Source organism: Portunus trituberculatus, chromosome 18, assembly GCF_017591435.1.
Source record: "Portunus trituberculatus isolate SZX2019 chromosome 18, ASM1759143v1, whole genome shotgun sequence".
In the NCBI taxonomy this organism is placed as follows: Eukaryota; Metazoa; Arthropoda; class Malacostraca; order Decapoda; family Portunidae; genus Portunus; species Portunus trituberculatus.
The window spans coordinates 20495986-20515985 of record NC_059272.1 but is presented as its reverse complement, the minus strand read 5'-3'; the positions used below and the strand labels follow the sequence as shown (position 1 = coordinate 20515985).

General features: G+C 40.0%; 2 protein-coding genes across 10 annotated transcripts in view; both read left to right on the top strand.

Moving 5' to 3' along the window:
• Positions 1 to 8672, top strand: part of LOC123505860 (guanine nucleotide-binding protein G(I)/G(S)/G(T) subunit beta-1) — a 58348-nt gene extending 49676 nt beyond the window's left edge. For all 9 annotated transcript variants that reach the window (XM_045257666.1, XM_045257663.1, XM_045257662.1 and 6 more), the window contains exons 4-8: positions 678 to 848; positions 1268 to 1390; positions 2141 to 2342; positions 4491 to 4707; positions 4943 to 8672. In XM_045257666.1, coding sequence (XP_045113601.1) covers positions 678 to 848; positions 1268 to 1390; positions 2141 to 2342; positions 4491 to 4707; positions 4943 to 5049 — 820 coding nt within the window. In that variant the 3' untranslated portion in view covers positions 5050 to 8672. The remainder of the gene's footprint in view (positions 1 to 677; positions 849 to 1267; positions 1391 to 2140; positions 2343 to 4490; positions 4708 to 4942) is intronic.
• A 1127-nt stretch (positions 8673 to 9799) lies between these two features.
• The window catches only part of LOC123505522 (transaldolase-like), a 12593-nt gene continuing 2392 nt past the window's right edge, over positions 9800 to 20000 (top strand). The window contains exons 1-5 of the mRNA XM_045256911.1: positions 9800 to 10003; positions 12610 to 12733; positions 15234 to 15473; positions 15661 to 15786; positions 15972 to 16108. Coding sequence (XP_045112846.1) covers positions 9907 to 10003; positions 12610 to 12733; positions 15234 to 15473; positions 15661 to 15786; positions 15972 to 16108 — 724 coding nt within the window. The 5' untranslated portion in view covers positions 9800 to 9906. The remainder of the gene's footprint in view (positions 10004 to 12609; positions 12734 to 15233; positions 15474 to 15660; positions 15787 to 15971; positions 16109 to 20000) is intronic.

Here is a 20000-nt window from a genome sequence, read left to right as displayed (position 1 = left end):
CTCTCTCTCTCTCTCTCTCTCTCTCTCTCTCTCTCTCTCCATTGTGAGGCCAGCTGTTGTATGTCTTCTAATTTCAATAGAACATTGGTGTTCTGGACTCCAGATCCATTATCAGTCACTATACTAACCCTTTTATATTCTCTCTATTGGGTTGAGTCATATTACTTTCTTTTCCTGTGCCAGATCTGATAGCCTTTTGTTACATCATTCCTCCTCAAGTTTCTGTGTCAGCTTATTAGAAGGACAGCAGCTTTCTAGGGCTTTATTTAGGATCAAGATTTTTGCACAGTTGTTATTACATTTTTTTAATGCATTTATTAGAGCATCATTAACTATAAATTTACTCTTAAAATTTGCATCTAGGTAGGTTGTAGTTTCATGTCTCATCCTTTTATAGTTTTTATCTATCTAAGATAAAACTTTGTTATGTTTTGATTTCATTATGTTAAAGACAAAATGAAGTGCAATCTTGTCTTCTCGAAATTATAGTGTGTTGTGTTGAAGCCAGGATGAAGCCACTTAGTTCTTGTTTTCCCATGGTAGTATTATAGGTGTATGTTGAACCCAAAGTGTAACTCAACTCATATTTGTCATTTTGTGATTGTATTCCCTGTGACATGAGTATGTTGAAACCAGAATCCCAATATGAAAGCTAATCTCCATGATTTCTCTTTCAGGAATTTGGTATCCGCATCTCAAGACGGCAAGCTTATAGTATGGGACAGTTATACCACAAACAAGGTGCATGCCATCCCCCTCCGGTCCAGCTGGGTCATGACCTGTGCCTACGCTCCCTCGGGCAGTTATGTTGCCTGTGGTGGCCTTGATAATATCTGTTCCATATACAGGTAAGGGCAGGTGGACAACCACTCTCCACAGGAAAGGTCTTCACCTGTTGAGGAAGTGGGGGATTTCCAATAATGTAGATTTTCTTCACTTTATTATTTGGTGCATAATTTTGGATTTTATTGAGAAAATTAGAGGCCAGTTTTCCGACACTTGAATTTTTCCAGCTACACACTTTTTGTCTCAAAACTTGTACACACCTCTAAAGCAAGCAGTCACCACATTGTAAGAAAACCCATTACTATATTTTATGCCTCCTTATGTGTAAAGATAACACTATCTGTATTCAGATGTGCAAAATATTGAACATGGACAGATAAACTGTATATACATGGGGGTGTCATTTGCTGTTATTGTATATCATTTGTATGGTAAGTGATTACTGTACCATGATTCTAATAAATGTTTTCCTCTCCCACAGTCTAAAGACAAGAGAAGGCAATGTGAGAGTCAGTAGGGAGTTGCCAGGTCACACTGGCTATCTTAGTTGCTGTCGGTTTGTAGATGATAACCAAATAGTCACAAGCTCGGGAGACATGACCTGGTGAGTATGGCTGCTGCATAATGTTTACGTGTGTATGCTTGTAACAAGGAGTAAATGAAAGACCTTTATAATTTTCTCATCCTCCATTCTCAGAGTGCTATGTGATCATGTTGCTTTATTACATTAAATCTGGTGTCATTGGCCGAAGGTAGTATGAAGAAAGTCTTTGTGTACATACTGATACACAGAATGATAAAATTCTGTAGTGAATGATACTATTAAGGATGAGTATGGCAGAGAGGCCTACCAAACAATATCTGTCAGTGTGGGAAGTGAAAATTATGGTGAAATATAACTGTAAAAGACCATGAAAATGAATGAGAGTTTTTCAGGGAATGTCTAGTAGTGTATGAATTAACTTTTGAAAAGACCATTTTTAATTTAAATCAGAATTATAAATTATTTTTATAGAAAAATGCAACTAATTTGGAGAATGGGAAAACAACATCTTTCCATCTTTATTCATGTAGAATCATCATTTATCTTTGCAGAGCTCTTAGTGCTGTGTGAAGAAAGAACAGTAAAGGATGAAATTTCACTTTTTGCAAACACCTTTAGATAGAATGTTTGTATTAGACCAGAATGAACTTACTGACATGACCGAATTGTTTTTGGGAGGTTGTTGTGACTTACGTACTTTGTGTAAAATTAGGCTCAAATATATAAAGAGCTATAGCTTCTTTATTAGACTGTTTGTTACTGGATCTAGATTGTGGTACAAGTTGTGCAATGTTTTGCCTTGGTTTGCAGTGCTCTCTGGGACATTGAGACTGGTCAGCAGTGTACACAGTTCACTGGCCACACTGGGGATGTCATGTCCCTATCATTGTCACCTAGTATGAGGACCTTCACATCTGGTGCCTGTGATGCCTCGGCTAAGCTGTGGGACATCCGAGATGGCATGTGTCGCCAGACCTTCCCTGGACACGAGTCTGACATCAATGCTGTCACCGTAAGTCAACATGCTCCTTGCTTCTGTGCAATGTCCAGCTGATAGTTATTAGCACCTTGAATGTAAAATGGAAATTTTTTTTCTTTTTCTGTTGTTCCGGTTGACAAGGATGGAACTTGTTTAGTATAGGAAATGTGTGGTTCTACTACAAGGGATGTCAGTTTGATATATAAAGCATTATTCCATTAGATACTGAATAGAATTCATTCATATGCACTTCAGATTAAGAGAAGCAAGGTGTGAGGATAAAGACAAAATGGCAGGAAGTTGTTCAGACTTGGTAAAGATTGTGTGTTAAGGCAAAAAGTTGAATATCAGATACTTGAATAGTATATATTATGGGCATTAACCTGTGGATAGAAGCCATAACTCAGGCTGGAGAGCATGCAAATGTGAGCCACAGCTCAGGCTGTAGGAACTTGATTATTTTTCTTTAAAGTTTCCATGATTGTACTGACAAATATGCATTGGTGATGTGTACTGGGATGCCTATTGACAAATTTACATCTGCGAGGCACCTCTTAACCTATAAATTACGACATACACCACATGATGAACAATGTGTAACTGCAACTTACATCATGTGATTTAAAGGCTGGTTTTAGACTTGTTGGCCAATACATATTTTGCTCCCATATATCTTGAAATGATGTTTGGCATGTCAGGGTGAGTTCAACCTCTGTACCTTGTACCTTATCACAAATAAATGCAGATGTGGTGATACAATAGAAGAAACTTACTTTTCTTTTAGGCTACATAGAAACTGTAGCCTACTGTACAGATAAAAAAAAAAAAAAAAGATTATCCTGAATTATCAGTAAATTTCTTACTGATTATTTATCATACTATTGGTAGTACTTATCTCAACATCCTCCTCACCAAAACATCAAACTGTCCATCAGCTCATTTACCACCACTGAATTTACCATCCAGCTAGCTGAAACACCACAACTTTCCTGCAGCACAATGCCAGAACTAATGTCTATAATGAAATAGTATTTTGTTTTCCTATATTTTTTCATGAAATCGTGCATCTCATATAACAGTTAAAAATATTTAGAGAACTCTTTTTGCTAATAATTGCACTGGCACCCCATTGTGTAGTTGACAGGTTAAAAACAAAATTTAGAAGGCAAACTGACACAAGAAATGAAATAAGTTCCTGGAAAGTTTGGCTTTGTGAAGAAGTAATAAGCTTGAGGCAAAAGCATAAAGTGGCTCGTCCTGTTAGAAATGTCATAAAAGGATGCTGGAGTGTCTTTCACAACAGAAAACAGTTGCTGAAAGAGTTGACAGGTTTAGATTGTGCAATTTACAATAATGAATATACTTTTTAAAGGACTAGAAGTGATAAAATAAAATGTATTGCTATCCTAACTCTTGGGAACTTCTTTCACAAAACAAAAAAGAAAAGGAGGTTTTGGGTTTGTTTTCTTTTATTGTTTTCTTTGCTTTTAAGTGCATTCTTTGTCTTTTTGGATGTCATCTCATATAGAATTATAAAAAAATAAATAAATAAATGAAAAAAAAAAATATATATATATATATATATATATATATATATATATATATATATATATATATATATATATATATATATATATATATATATATATATATATATATATTTATATATAAAAGTATGTATTCCTCATTGATTTACTTTGTTTTCGTTTGAACATATTTTTGTGCTGAGATTAGAGATATTCTTTCCAGCCTAACCATGTTATCTGTTCACAGTCATGCTACAGGGAGATCCTATGCCACTGATAGAGGTATTGGTTTAGTCAAAGTAATTGTTGCATTTGTATAAAGTTGTTGTACTCCAGAAAGGGGTACGTATTTGCCAAAGAAGTGAGGTTTAGAAGTACAGTATGTGGTATGTTTTGCTGGCAGGTGTAGAAAACTACTGCATTCATTACAGAGTTGTTGAGAGCCCTTAAAACCACTTTATCTGATGTAGTCGTGTTTTAATATGAAATATGCTTTACATATCAGCCAGCAGTGCGGTGTATTACATTCTTGCCTGTTGTAAACGTATCTGTTAGTCATGTAATGAGAAGAGACCATTTATATTGTCTTAAAAACTTATTTTTAACTTTAGAATTTCCTATATGTCCCTTTAATAAATTTTGTTCTTCATTTCAGTTCTTTCCTAATGGGCATGCGTTTGCTACGGGCTCTGATGATGCCACTTGCCGCCTGTTTGACATCCGGGCAGACCAGGAGCTGGCTATGTACTCTCATGATAATATTATTTGTGGCATAACATCAGTTGCATTCAGCAAATCAGGCAGACTCCTGCTTGCTGGCTATGATGACTTTAACTGCAATGTCTGGGATTCAATGAGGACAGAGAGAGCTGGTAAGCACACATATTTGTTATATTTAGTGTTGAAATTACTTTTTTTATTATGTTTTTATTCAAGATGTAATAGTTGTGTGTTATAGAGCACATCTATTAGAACTTATTGAAATATGCAGGTTGTTCTTAGTTGCTCTTAAGTAATGTATGAAGGAATATTAAATCTCAGCATTGCAAGCAATCAGTGTGACATGGTGTTTTCCAAGTCACAAGACAAATGTTGGTTGTGTTGCAGGTGTACTGGCAGGCCATGACAACCGTGTCAGTTGCCTGGGTGTGACAGAAGATGGCATGGCAGTGGCCACTGGCTCGTGGGACAGCTTCCTCAAGATCTGGAATTAAGCCAGTCCCACCACCACCACCACTCCAGTATCAACATCAGTATCTTTTCAAGGAACCAAATTCCCTCTTAGGATACAGTCAAAAAAGAAGATTGGTGTTTGCATGCCTGCGTGTGTGTCTGTGCAGCCACGCTTATGATAACACCACTCTTTGCTTCACGGCCACCATTGGCATGGGTCACTCGTGTAGTTGTATACTGAGGAAGCATGTTTGATGGGCTTGAGTGGATATTTCTTTTTCATTTTTTGATATTGAAAAAAATTAGATGAATCAGTGTAAATGAGTTTGTGAGAGTGGGAAAACAATGGGGGACTACTAGTTTTGATGAACGAAGTGGCCCTTGGGGTAGCGGACACGGATGTATCTGGCATAACACTAAGACAAGTCTGATCAGTTAATACAACAACAAAAAAAAAAAAAAAAAAAAAAAAAATGGAGCAGTTCTTTCAGTGCAGTGTGTCCACCAGTCCAGGGGCCCCAGCGGCTGTGACCCGGCGATGGTGGTGACAGCACACACGCAGAGGCCCAGGTGGCGCTGGCTCGTGAGTAGTCGGCTCGAGGATAGTGAAGATGATTAAAAGCATCGCACCAGTGGTGGGAGTTGCTGCATCTGAATGGGTTCAGCTCTGCCACCATTCTCTTCCTTTGATGTCTAGTCAGCCTGATGGAGTTGCTGCATGACTTTGATGCTGAGTGTTTCCGTGGAAGCGGTGGTGGCTGGCACGTGATTCCCAGCCCCCCCCCCCCCTCCCCCGATATTGAGCAGACGGGTGCTGCCAGCAGACCTCCCGGCCAGAGCTTGGCAAGCCTCTGTGGTGGCGGTGGCAGGCAGCCGAGATGCCATGCCTGATACAGTCACACCTTGCCTCCCCACCCCTGCTCCTGCCGCTGCTGCTGCTTGCCACGAGGACAAGTGAAGACTGCACCTGTATCGGCCACACCTAAAGCTCAGGTCCGGGCTGAGGGGTAAGCCCAGGTGAACGCTAAGGTAATGTGTTCATAATGCCTTAAGGCAACCTCTACACTCCCTCGTGTAGGTGTGGAGAAAAGTGAGGTGCTTGAGTAAGACAAAATTTTGTCATGTTCCCTGGTCCACTGCTGCTTCTCGCGCGCATGTTCTGCTCTTGTCAGGCCAAGCACCCATTGATGGATTCATCTAACAGGGGAAAACTATTATCCTTATTGGGACCACATGGTGATAGTGTAAAATTGGAATCGTTCAGAGAAGCTGAAATCTTTGATACAGTTACCCTTCCTGCGTATGATCATGAGCGTGCACTTAGATTTTGGATTTAAGTGCCATTTTCATGGTGACCTCAACTGCCAATGTAGTTTTAATTTGGGCAATTCTTAGTTAGATAAAAACATTTGTACTCCCTTAAGCTAATCCAAATCTGAAAATCAATCATATTGCTTTATTCAGTCTTGTTAAGATGGTAATCAGTGAAATATCTCCCTGATAGCTTGTTGCATTAGTGTAGCCCCAGAGCTAAAGTTATCTCTTGGATGAAAAGACACCTTGCATTGGACTCCTTAAGCCGGAGCACATCACATTACTATCAGTGTTTGTTGGTATCTGTATTGACTTTTGTTGGGTTATATTCCTGCAATTATTTCTCTTGTAGTAAATATCTGTGATGCCAAATGTGCTGAAGGGCAGTCAAAAGTTTTAGTGGAATGTATGTTATGAAAAGAAAATCTGAATGGCTTCAATTGAGTTCAGTGACAAATTGCTCAGATTGCATTATATGTAGAATGTGATGCAGATTCATAGGTAAATCCCCCAAAAAAGAAACTCGATGAAAATGGAAAACAATTTCAACACTGTGTATGTAGTTCCATTTCTATCCGATCAGAAGAAACATTGTAAAAGGATTTCCAGTAGAGGGGAACTGCTCCTAGGAATGTCCACCTACTTAAAGCGTAAAGTGTTTCAAGTTACGCACAAGTACTAGTAAGAGGAAAGCACAAAAGGGTAATTTACCTGGTTTAATCAGTGACATTGATGGACACAAAGAACAATCCTAGCTCAATTCTATTGCTGTAATTATTTTTTGTCCCACATCTCATGTGTGTCAGAACCCAGTCATCTGCAGCTTCCTCTGTACCTCAAATCCCATTCATTTAACCCTTCTCCATATTTCCTTCTGTGGCTGCCCAAATCCTCCTTAAATGTCACAAGAAAGCTCAGCTTTGTTGTGCAAATTTTCAATGATTGCTGAACCAATTTGAACACAATATCAGCATTTCAGAATACCTGAAGAAAGTTTAAGTAATTATTTATCCCTTCATTTTTATGTTGATTAATTGTGTATGATTATTTGCCAAGCGGTGAGTGTGTGGCCTCTGCCTTTCTGACATTACCGAACAAGACCAGACAAACGGGTAATAAGCCTGGATCTGTCCCTGCTCTCTCCGCCACCCGGAAGCTCATAGAACAGCCAAACAATTTCTTAGTGACCATCTTTAAGAAATGCAAGGGCTCAGGGCTGTTCTATGGCCCTCTGGCTGTAAGGGGGAGCCCATCTGGCCGTCTGGGATGGGTTTGTTTGGTCAGACGGCGACGGGGTGCCAGTGAGGGTTCACCATGCATCTCTGGGGCACCTTATGTTTCAGTTGCTGCTTCCCATATCCCTGTGTTTGTGCATGGCGGTGCCCATGTTGCCCACCAAGCACCCCTCACTCCTGGCCCACTGCCTCGGAAGCATGGCTCAGAACTCCTGCTGAGCACCCAGTCCCGCGGTTTTGTCTCAAGGGACTTTACAGTGAGGCCACACACTCACTTGAATGTCCAAGTTTCTAATAAAAAATAATGGTAGTTTTTTCTCAGCCAAAAAACATGTGTAAAGATAAAATGGTATAATAGTAGTCAGATTTTAAAACCCTTTTCCGGGAGTGTGAAGTGTCAATTGTAGCATTATAATTCCATAACTGTAATGATACTAAACCAAATGGAACCCTCTCTCCAGCGCCTTAGCCAGGAGATGCCGGGCGCGGTGGTGGTGGGCGGGGCGTGGCGGGCCTGTAGTGAAGCAGCGTGGCTGGGGCAGGGCAGTCGCTCACCACCACGACCAGCAGCGCTCAGCCCCTGCCTCGGTCCCCCTCTCTGGGGGCTGCCCGCTGCGCCCCTTTCCCACTACCATTAACACTCACAGACAAGTGTGCAGCAAAGTCACTCCTGCTACAAAATTGTTATTTTCAAGCAAACAATGAATTTATGTAACTTAAGCAAGGTACGATTTTTATTTAGACATGAGGTTTCTAATACCCCAGTGAGTTGTAGAAGAAGAGTCCACCGCAGAGGCGTTACTTTTACACGAGGCGGGCCCCATGGTGGGTCAGCGGCTACCACCATCCTAGTTAATGCCACCGATATGAGTAGCAGGAGCTGTCGGGGGGCGCGAGGGTGTCGTGATCAACGCCTTCCTTCCCCCCTCCCGCCACTGCCAGGTGGACTGACGTGCCACCAGCAGTGTGTCGCCGCCCCCGTCGATGGGACCCGCACACTGTTATATGAGGGATTTTTCAATTGATCCAACTCCGGTTGTAGCTTATGAAGTCTCGTTTGTGAATTTGTCAAGTAAGTAACTATCTGACTTGTCCAATAAAGCTATTTGTCTTTACATTTGTAATCTTAAATCCCCTCATGCACACCAAAATGAGAGAGAGAGAGAGAGAGAGAGAGAGAGAGAGAGAATAAAGAAGTTAGTGGAATGGTGTTTGAATCTTCAATATTTATAAACACTGAAATGACGGCTACTTATGTGAAAGATTGTGCCAAAAAATAGATGTCTGACAAGACAAGTTTTTATGCATCCTTGCTCCCAAAGGCCTAGAAGAAAGTTATTTGGGGTTTATATTGTTTTCATGATTCTAATGAGAATAAAGCAATGCTTCTGCATCATTTATATAGATATACATCCATGAAATAACAAATTATGCAGGTAGTCTGAAACCTAAAGTTTCATATATGGGTCTTGTAGTAAGTACATTATGCGAGTCACTGAAGTCACAAGCCACGCAATCCCACAACACGGTGATTGTCCATGCAGCTCAACACTTGTTTTCTTGGAATCAAATTATGAGTCAAGGACGTTACCAAAGAACATTAATATATTCAAGTAGGTAGTAACGATCAACAGTCCATTAAAAATATCGCTGAAATACCGGTATTTCTAAACTAAATCGGTAGACCTGCTATTAGTTATAAATTATCTTGAGAATCTAAAAATGGTAACTGCATGACCAGCTTATACATGATAATTCAAAACACTTGAGAGAAGTAATATGCTATAATGAATTAGAAACGACCACTTTTGTGCTGATATATATATATATATATATATATATATATATATATATATATATATATATATATATATATATATATATATATATATATATATATATATATATATATATATATATATATATATAAAGTGTAACATGAAATTCAGAATTTAGGCTAATGTAGGATTACTTGAGAATATGAATACGTCAAGTAATTCATGTCATACAAAAAGAGAGAGAGAGAGAGAGAGAGAGAGATGCCAAACAGTGCCTTGCGGTAACAAGACTGTTTGATTACACCCACGTTTTTCAAAACATCACACATCTAAAAACACATGCTTTTTACAGTAAAAGCACACACCGAAATAAGAGACAAGAAGTATGGAGTAGATGTTATATGAGCGAGTTATTACAGAAGAAATAAGTGGAGTTCTTTGCTGGTGCTGCCCCTCAGCGGGGGAACACGGCGGCCACCAGGCGGCCAGTTTGTGGTTTGTGGGAGGCGCATGTGGCTTGACGTCACTCCAGGATCAATATATATATAAAAGCCCTGTGTCCGACTTCACCATGTCAGAATCACCCTCGAAGAAGAGCAAGATGGCCTCGTCCCTGGACCAGCTGAAGGACATGACGGTGGTGGTGGCGGACACGGGGGACTTTGAGGGTAAGTTGAAAGACACCTGTTGTAGCCAAGCTGCCTTATCTCAGGTGTGCCCTGCCGGCCGGTGCCCTCAACACTTGCCCCGAGTCTAAATTGTGTCTCTCGCTATCTATAAATGTATATAAATATATATTGACGCTGTGTGCAGTAGGAGTTGTGTTAGCTCTGTAATGAGTGTTGGTGAACTGACTGGTGATGGTAGTAGAGGAGGGGGGCGGGGCAGTGACACCTCACCGGTTACGGGCATACGTCACGCATTGCTGCTTGGCATGACTAGCAGCAAGCTAGACAAGTTTTGCTTTTACCCGATATGCAATGATATGGGTGAGCTCATTCCTGGAGTCGCAACATAGTGTTTTGATGGCACACAGGCTGAGGCAGAATTTACAGGCCTGCAACACTGGAGCCTCAGACAACTGCTGGTTGTCGTGACTGCTACTTAGATGCCTGCCCTTCTCTCTACATTTAGATTAGGTTAGGTTGGTTGGGCCCTGGAAGCATATCAAACTCGACCTCCCATATCTATTCATTAAAATACTGCTTTCTCAATAGTGTAAAACTTTGAGCATTTTTTTTTTTTTTACCAATGACATCACTATGGCTTTAGGCATCTCTTATTACTAGAAAACTGTTGATGAACTAAAATACAGTAATATATATATATATATATTATTTTTTTCTTTTTTTCTTTTCTCTTTTGTACATTTAAATCCATAAATTCTTCAAATTTTCCACAGATTACATCGTTCTGTATTACCTTTCCTAGTACAATTAAGAAGTAGACTTAAATTATGAAAGATTTTGTAGATCATGTAATCACATTGAAATTGTTGATTTATGCAATATATACTTTTAGCTTGCCATTTCATCATAGGAAAGATTGTAGGTTAGGCACCAGTAGGCTTCAGTGTCAGGGTTGGGCTGGGCGGATTGGTAGCTGTTACATGTGAGGTAAGAGTCTTATGCAACCATCATATTGTATTCTGGACATGAAATCCTCCAGTAAGACTGCCTGTCACAACAAGAGGAACTTAGATATGCTTTATGCAAGGAGAGAAGTGTGTTTGGTCAGGGACAGCCAGACTTCCTTGCAAGGGAAAATAGAGATCCCTCCTACTGTTATGAAGTCTGCAGTTCTCCTAAGGACTTTGGAGTTCATCCACTTTACAACTGAAAAAGACCAGTGTAGTTGCCTGGTGTACTGCCCAAGGAAAAAGTGTCTTATAGTCAATGGGTGACACAGCACCCTTAACTACTCCCTCCATGATGGTAAGTTAAATCTCTCTCTCTCTCTCTCTCTCTCTCTCTCTCTCTCTCTCTCTCTCTCTCTCTCTCTCTCTCTCTCTCTCTCTCTCTCTCTCTCTCTCCAGATGGAAGGACAGTAACAAACAGACACATTAGTTATTCTTGTTAAATGAATGTCATGTTAAAAAGGAGCATGTAGTAATATGACGTTGCTTGGTTAAGATATTCCTGATTTAAATGATGCTTGGTGTTGCTGAATGATACTGTACATACAACAGTTATGAAATGAAGTGTCAATGCTTCTCTTTGCTGGTATTTTTACATTATTTCCACATTTTGGGTGCATTTCATCTTTTATAATTTTATTTCTATTTACCCAGCATTAATATCACTCCCTTGTAAGGAAAAGTTTCTTGACCAGTCCTTGATTTGCAGAACTTGGTTATTAATCTTGTAGGAAACATTTTTTGACAGTTATATATTTGGGAATATTAATTGTTCCTTACTGTATGTTGTTCATCTATTGATATCATGCAGAACTACTGAGAAACTGTATAATCTATATCCTAGAGCCATCTAGATTGTGTTCTATGTATGAAGGTACTTACATGCATACATAACTCTGTGTATAGGTCATTTATTATGGAGTTGAGGAAAGTTCTTGTTAAGTTTAAGTAATGAATGACTAGCACTGGCTCCTGTAGCCTGCGTTCAGCTGATCAATACTGGCATTCCACATTCCTCAGCTGTTTTGCTCTTCGAGGCAGTGTTAGACATGAATAAGTCAAGTATATGTAATGAGTAATATGTCAATGCTATGCACTTATGGGCACAATTCTGCTGACCCTGTAGGTGTTCCCAAAAACCATATAATCTATTTGTAGATTTATATAGCGAATTAATCCAAAATTAAATATTATTATTAACAATATCATTGAATGGCAAAAGACATAAAGAGGTATAAAGGCAATAGAATGTTGTCCATGTTCTAAGTGTCCTGGTCTGTGATGGACTCTCTAAGGCAGAAAGGTATGTGTAATGTAACTAATATATATATAAAAGATTGTGTAACTGTTTGCTCAATTTATCAGGAAAGATTTGGGGATATAAATAGAATGTGAGGGAGGTGTAGTTATTTATCTAATCAAAGTTTTAGCTCTTAAAGGGAGGCTTGTTGAGTGATCCAGGTACTACATAAATATCTGAATTGATGTTCTTTTAATTAAGAAATTCCAGTTCTGTTGACCAGTTCAGTTTTGGGTTCCTTGATATTTGGTTACTAGTTGTTACATAGAAGCCTAATTCAAAGTACCAACTGATCCACCTGTCCATCAGTGCAGCTCATACATACCTCCTCTCAACAGCAATGAAGAAGTACAAGCCCACGGATGCCACCACCAACCCCTCCCTCATCCTACAGGCTGCCAACATGTCACAGTACGCCTCCCTCATCACTGACGCTGTGGAGTACGGGAAGAAGAAAGGAAGGCGAGTACAGATGCATTAATCATATGACTGAAGCTCTCATCATTGATTGTACTGGAGAAAAGATAGAAAAGTTTGTTGGATACTAGATAAAAAGTTTAATTATTATGTATGTAAATAGGTTTGAATAATTGAGGGAAAAAAAGGTTGATCGTTATAATGGTCATTTGAGATTATTTAGATGAAGAAAGAAGACCATCTATACTAAAGAAGTAAGAAAAAGATTAGACTAATGAAACATAAATCAGATATGCTGGTGGATACTCATACAAATGTACCCATTTTTAAGCATGCATTTGACCATAAGTTGTGTGTGCCTTCATGGCCAGTAACAAGGGCAATACTATAGCAGCTGTGAGGTGGAGGCAGACACAGACCAGTGGTGGGAGGCAGTACTGGATGTGAGAAGTGGTGGGGTGGAGAGGAGGGAGTAGAGGGGGTGAGGAAGTGGTGGGGTGGGAGGGAAAGGATCAGAGGAGGTAAGGAAGGGAGGGACTAGAGGGGGTGAGGAAGTGATGGGGTGGAGAGGAGGGAGTAGAGGGGGTGAGTAAGTGATGGGATGAAGGGGAGGGATTAGAGGGGGTGAAGAAGTGGTGGGATGGAGGGGAGGGAGTGTTCCAGTGGTTGCCAATAGAGTGAGGCAACCAGTGGAGGAACAGAGAAAGTGTCTCAAGGCCTCTCTTGCGCCGCCCACAACAAATTTCACTTCTTTACCTTGTGGAGCTGTGTTGGTTTTGTAATGCCTGTGGCTGTTGTGCTGTACTCTGGCTTGGAAATGGAAAGCTTTGTTTGAGTATAAGATTGTGGGTGAATGAACACTTGGTACTTAAAGAAAAGTTTTAAAATAAGGCTTAATGGTTTATTTGCTCCCTGGTGCTTGTCTTTTTAACTTTTGGGTGGAAGAATGTCATTTATTTATCTTTTTTATATTCATTATTTATTTTATTTTTATTTATTAGCTTTATTTGCTAAATTTTTATATGATTACTTTTCCCTTTCTTTATTATATTTATTCATTTATGAATTATATATATATATATATATATATATATATATATATATATATATATATATATATATATATATATTTTTTTTTTTTTTTTTTTTTACTGAAATTTCTTTGACCTTGAGGCAAAGTCAAATGTCCAGGAATGCTGTCACATCAAGGTTGACTCACACAATAGCAACAAAAAGCCCAGTTGTAGAGAGAATAGGAGTAATTAAGTAATTAAGAAAAAAAATTTACAAATAACTGATAAGATTATGTTAAGACATTCTATAGTCAACATTTATTTAGATTACTTGTGTGTATTTACTTGTGCCAGGGAGCAGTATTAGGTGTATGTGCTGTATACAGTACATACAGCTGTCTTGCCAGATATGAGTTACATTCCCACACCTCATGAAACTGTTAATCTCAACAAATGATGTCTGGGAAACCTCAAGGCAACATTCTTTCCTACTGTGGTCCCGCATCACAGACAGGAAGTAGCTCTTTTCTTTTTGTCTTTTTTCCCTGCTCTCTCTCTCTCTCTCTCTCTCTCTCTCTCTCTCTCTCTCTCTCTCTCTCTCTCTCTCTCTCTCTCTCTCTCTCTCTCTCTCTCTCTACCCCAGATGTTTGTTTCTTGTTAACGGGTTAAACTTGTTTTTTCAGTTATTGCTTCCGCTACTTGAATGTTTTCTGTAGAGAATGATCATTTTGACTTTCAAAGCTTAAGAAGGAATTGTTGTGTACTCAGGTATACATGAGTGTATATTGGGAAAGCCATTGGTGGGAATCCCTAGAAGGAAACATCCTGGTGATAATAGTCACTAGTCAAACCTACCACTTCTTAACATGAACTTGCAGGAAAAGAGAAAACACAATGAATAGTTTTTGTTGTCAGATAGCATAGTCTGGTAAAGAAAAAAAATAATGAAAGTACATTTAAGTAGATTTCTTCATATCAAAGATATTAGTTGGAAAGAGCTAACTTTTACTAATTATATTCACAAACTCAGCCTTGATGGTTAATGTGATTTTATTAGTTCCTATCTGATCACTTGTGTAATGTTGGCATTGACTTTGAAACAGTCTGGTGGATAGTTAGAGAGCATGAAGGGCATGACTCAGGACCAGCCAGGCATGCAAGTGTTGCACTCTTGCAGGGGAAACTTTAGGCTATCTGTAATATCTTTTTGACATTGTGTTATATCATAAATAATGCTGGTAATTTGATTTTTTTTATTTTATTGGTGTTGATGAATACATAATTGTTACCTACTAGCACAAATTCAACATTCTCTCTCTCTCTCTCTCTCTCACCACAACATTTTTTCCTTTATTTCCATTTCAAAGTTTATAATTGTTTGTAACCAACTGTATAATATTATTTGTAACCACTTAACTGTATAATCTTCCTCTACTTTTGTATGTATTTTGCAGGTCTTTAAACACCTAACCTAATGTTTACCAGGTGCTTCAGAAGACCTTCCATTCACAATATTTTGTTTGTCTTTCTAGTACCAGTGGTGAGCAAGTATCTCAGGCTATGGATAGACTGTTTGTTCTCTTTGGCTGTGAAATTCTGAAGATTGTTCCTGGGCGAGTAAGCATTGAGGTTGATGCTCGCCTCAGTTTTGACAAGGAGGCCAGCATCAATAAGGCTCGCAAGTTTGTTTCTATGTTTGCTGACGAGGGCTACGACAAGGAGCGCATCCTCATTAAGTTGGCATCTACATGGGAAGGAATCCAGGCAGCAAAGTAAGTGAAGGAACCAGTTGTGTTATTCAGCAAATGGCATTTATTTGTATTTTGATAAGAATAAGTAGCAAGTGTATGCTATATTTTATCAGAGGAGGCAACTCTCTCTCCACAATTGTAGATTATTTTTGTCTTGTAATTTAATAGTACTGCCTTGAAGTTCTAAAGCTGCTGCTGTTTCTTTCAGAGAACTGGAGGAGGAGCATGGCATCCACTGCAACCTGACACTGCTGTTTGGCTTTGCTCAGGCTGTGGCATGTGCCGAGGCTGGAGTCACCCTCATCTCTCCCTTTGTTGGTCGCATCTTGGACTGGTTTGTGATGTGTTCCATTGTGTCTCATGCATCTGATTTTGTTTGTATCACATTAGATGATTATTGGAATTTGAAGTTTTAACAAGGAATGAGTGACTTCTAGTAGTTGTGACTTCCCTACTAACAAGAATGTTCTGCTTTGTTATTAACTTTGTAATTAACTGCATGCAACTTCTTGTAACCAGGTATGTGGCAAACACTGATCAGAAAACCTTTGAGCCTGAAGATGATCCTGGTGTGAAGAGTGTTACTAAGATCTACAACTACTATAAGAAGTTTGGTTACAAGACTGTTGTCATGGGAGCCTCCTTCAGAAATGCTGGTTAGTATCTCCATCATGAAAACCCTTTTTGGATCCCACCATCTGTTTATCTTCTAGGGTCACATGAATTCTATAAATTTTGAATTAATTGTGTACCATATGGGTGAAGATAGGAGAACATGCAAAAAGATAAAAGATTGGATATACAGTAAAGTCCCGGGTTACGTCGGTCTCGAGTTACGTCAAACTCGTAGTTACGTCAGTCCACTATAAGGCAATTTAAGCTTAAAAAAATTGAAAATTTATAAATCGTAAAGCGCGGGATTTATTGTTATTGTTGATGGTTGCCCGCCACACCGCCCGCCTCACGCTTGAATACAATAACCCTGCCTCAGTTCCACCACACCGTCGCCCCTGGCAAGAGTGTTATCCTATTTCTGCGTTTACTGACTCAAGTTCTTAGTATCTTGCTCAATGGCACCAAAGAGAAAACTTCTTAGTGACAGCAGTGATGCTAAGAAAAGGAAAACCATTACGCTACAAGAAAAAGAGGACATAATTAAAAGACATGAGAAGGGAGGCAGCAGCTGTGTGTGAGGGAGGGAAAAAGAAAATGGGAAGCCCGTTACCATGACAACGGGGAGGTTGACGACCTTGAGGGCTCGCACACCCATCACAACAATAACAACTCCGGAGCCTTCGCCTGGGCCACACGACACTCACGGCTGACTTGCACTGTCTGTGCCTGTCTGCTGATCCCTATTGCCCTTTCCTATTGCATTTTCTGCCCTGCTGCCCACACTTCTACTCCCACCGCACTGCACTACACTCCCAGCTGTCCGCCTTGGGTGTCACAACATTCGACCTGTCCACCCTCCTGGCGGCCTCAGGCGTCCACCTCTCTCGGCAACCTGCAGTCCTTCGCGTTCGTGGCCCTAATCAACAACAAAAACAAACTTGTGTTTCATATTCCTACATAGTTGTAAATAATATAACAATATAACCTTTAACTTACCTGAATGACCATAAACAATGATTGGTTGAAAACTCGATAATATGCTTTGAAATGTACGGAAACTCGAGTTACGTACAAAATCAACTTACGTCATGTTTCAGGAACGTAACTCTGATGTAAACCGAGACCTTACTGTATATGGTTCATACTCATACTGTATGTCTGTGGAGTAAGTGATGTGTTGGAAGACCTAATGCTCTCTCTCTCTCTCTCTCTCTCTCTCTCTCTCTCTCTCTGTCTCTCTGTGTCTCTGTGTGTGTGTGTGTGTGTGTGTGTGTGTGTGTGTGTGTGTGTGTGTGTGTGTGTGTGTGTGTGTGTGTGTGTGTGTGTGTGTGTGTGTGTGTGTGTGTGTTCTGTGTGTGTGTGTGTGTGTGTTCTGTGTGTGTGTGTGTGTGTTGTGTGTGTGTGTGTGTGTGTGTGTGTGTGTGTGTGTGTGTGTGTGTGTGTGTGTGTGTGTGTGTGTGTGTGTGTGTGTGTGTGTGTGTGTGTGTGTGTGTGTGTGTGTGTGTGTGTGTGTGTGTGTGTGTGTGTGTGTGTGTGTGTGTGTGTGTGTGTGTTGTGTGTGTGTGTGTGTTCTGTGTGTGTGTGTGTGTGTGTGTGTGTGTGTGTGTGTGTGTGTTCTGTGTGTGTGTGTGTGTGTGTGTGTGTGTGTGTGTGTGTTCTGTGTGTGTGTGTGTGTGTGTGTGTGTGTGTGTTCTGTGTGTGTGTGTGTGTTCTGTGTTCTGTGTGTGTGTGTGTGTGTGTGTGTGTGTGTTCTGTGTGTGTGTGTAATTCACTGTTTGATCTGCTGCAGTCTCTGACGAGACAGCCAGACGTTACCCTACGGAACGAGCTCAGAGCTCATTATTTCCGATCTTCGGATAGGTCTGAGACCAGGCACACACCACAGACCGGGACAACAAGGTCACAACTCCTCGAATTACATCCCGTACCTACTCACTGCTAGGTGAACAGGGGCTACACGTGAAAGGAGACACACCCAAATATCTCCACCCGGCCGGGGAATCGAACCCCGGTCCTCTGGCTTGTGAAGCCAGCGATCTAACCACTGAGCTACCGGGCCGTGTGTGTGTGTGTGTTCTGTGTGTGTTACTTGTTACTTGGGGTGTTTGTTCAAGGCTCTGCTCCACTGCGAGGCAGCGCTCAGCAGAGTCTCCCTCAAAAGCAACTAGCATCTATAATTGTCTGATTTCCATGCCGTTAAAATCATAAACTTCCTTGAACAAATATGTCTTCAATTTCTTTTTGAAGATATCGCTCCTCGCACAACCTTTAATATCACTCGGCAGTTTATTGTAAATCCTTGGTGCGCATCTCGCAAATACTCAACATCCCATGTCAAGGTTATTTCTTGGCTCATGTAGTCTGTATGGGTCTGTATCGTGTTCCTTGGTATGTGCACAAATGTATGAGTGTCAGGGGTCATTTCTTTAATTTTCGCAGTATCATATTCACTCAGCCATGTTTCAGTCAAAGCAAATATATCCAGATTCTCATCATTAATTAAAGTTCTGATTTCTATTGTCTTGTTTCCAACTGACTGGACATTTGATAAACCACATTTCAACATAGAGCTCACAGCATTAGTAGCCATGATCTGTAATATTTCTGATCCTGTCAATCTCACTTTCCAACACAACACAACAACTATTATTCGCCGAGTGGTCAGTATTCTGTTTCTTAAACCTCACACAGTTTATGCATTTCTTCTCTGTAGATGTGCAATCCTTGGACTTGTGGTTGCCTGCACATTTAAAGCAAACGGGATGCTCACCATTTTTCTTGGCATTGCAGTTTGCCTCAGTATGACCATACCTTTGACAATGGTAACAGATAAGTGCATGATACCTGTCGCGAACCTGGTAAACTCCCCACTCAAGCTTAATCCTGTCCTGATGCTGATGTAACAACTGTCTTATCATTGGATCACATTTCATGATGTAATGAACTGTGCCCCTGCTGCTGGTTTGCAAAAAATATTCTCAATCTTTGACTTGATATCAGGAACTGCTTGAAGGTTGTCATTTCTTGCAATGATTGTATCAATGATACCCTCCTTAGTCTCTTCCTTATGGACATTACATAGCATTATCTTGGGTTTAATTTTCTGAACAGATTTAGTTGTCAACTTTTCAACATTCTCCAGTTTCTGGGCTGCCTCATTTCTCAGACTCTCATCGGCAAAATTCATCACTATTTTTTTGCCATCATTAGCAAACTTTGTATCATTAATTTGCATTCCATCCAAAGCATGAGAAACTTCATTCTTCAGATTTGCTTCAGAATCCTGAGTTACCCCTACAACAAGCAGGTTCTTCCTCTTCACATCCTGCCAAGGTGTGGAATTTTCCGAATCAGCAGAATTCAGCGACTCAGCAACTCCGCCAAGCCTTCTGTTGCCTCATCGACCTTGATACTTATCTCCTCCATTCTTGCCATCTTATTATCAACTATTTCCATCATCTTGTCAGCTTTAGCAGTAATGCTCTTCAAATCAGACTTAAATTCCTCAACATCATTGATGAATTTCTTCAGAGCCGACACCTCAGTGAAGCAAACATTGCACAGATACCTCACGTTGCAGATATTTTCAGATTTAATCCCTGCCAGATTCACACATTTCGTATGAGCCCACCGGCTACACAGACAACATTTAATTAATTTTGCTGGGTCTCCAAAATCAGAGCTACACTTATAACAGGATGAAGGTAATAATGCTGAAATGGCATATTTCTCTGCCATCTTGGAGTCTTCCACTCCTTTTCACTTATTTTCTATCTAGTGGCAACACTTTCCATAAATGTTCCTGTTTTTCTTTTCATCACAGGACATTCATACACTACTGTGCTCACTGAGAAGTCAGTGAGAGCCTTTTTTCATGCAATAATATGCATGAAAAGCGGAGCACCACTACAGAACTAGCAAGTATATGCACGC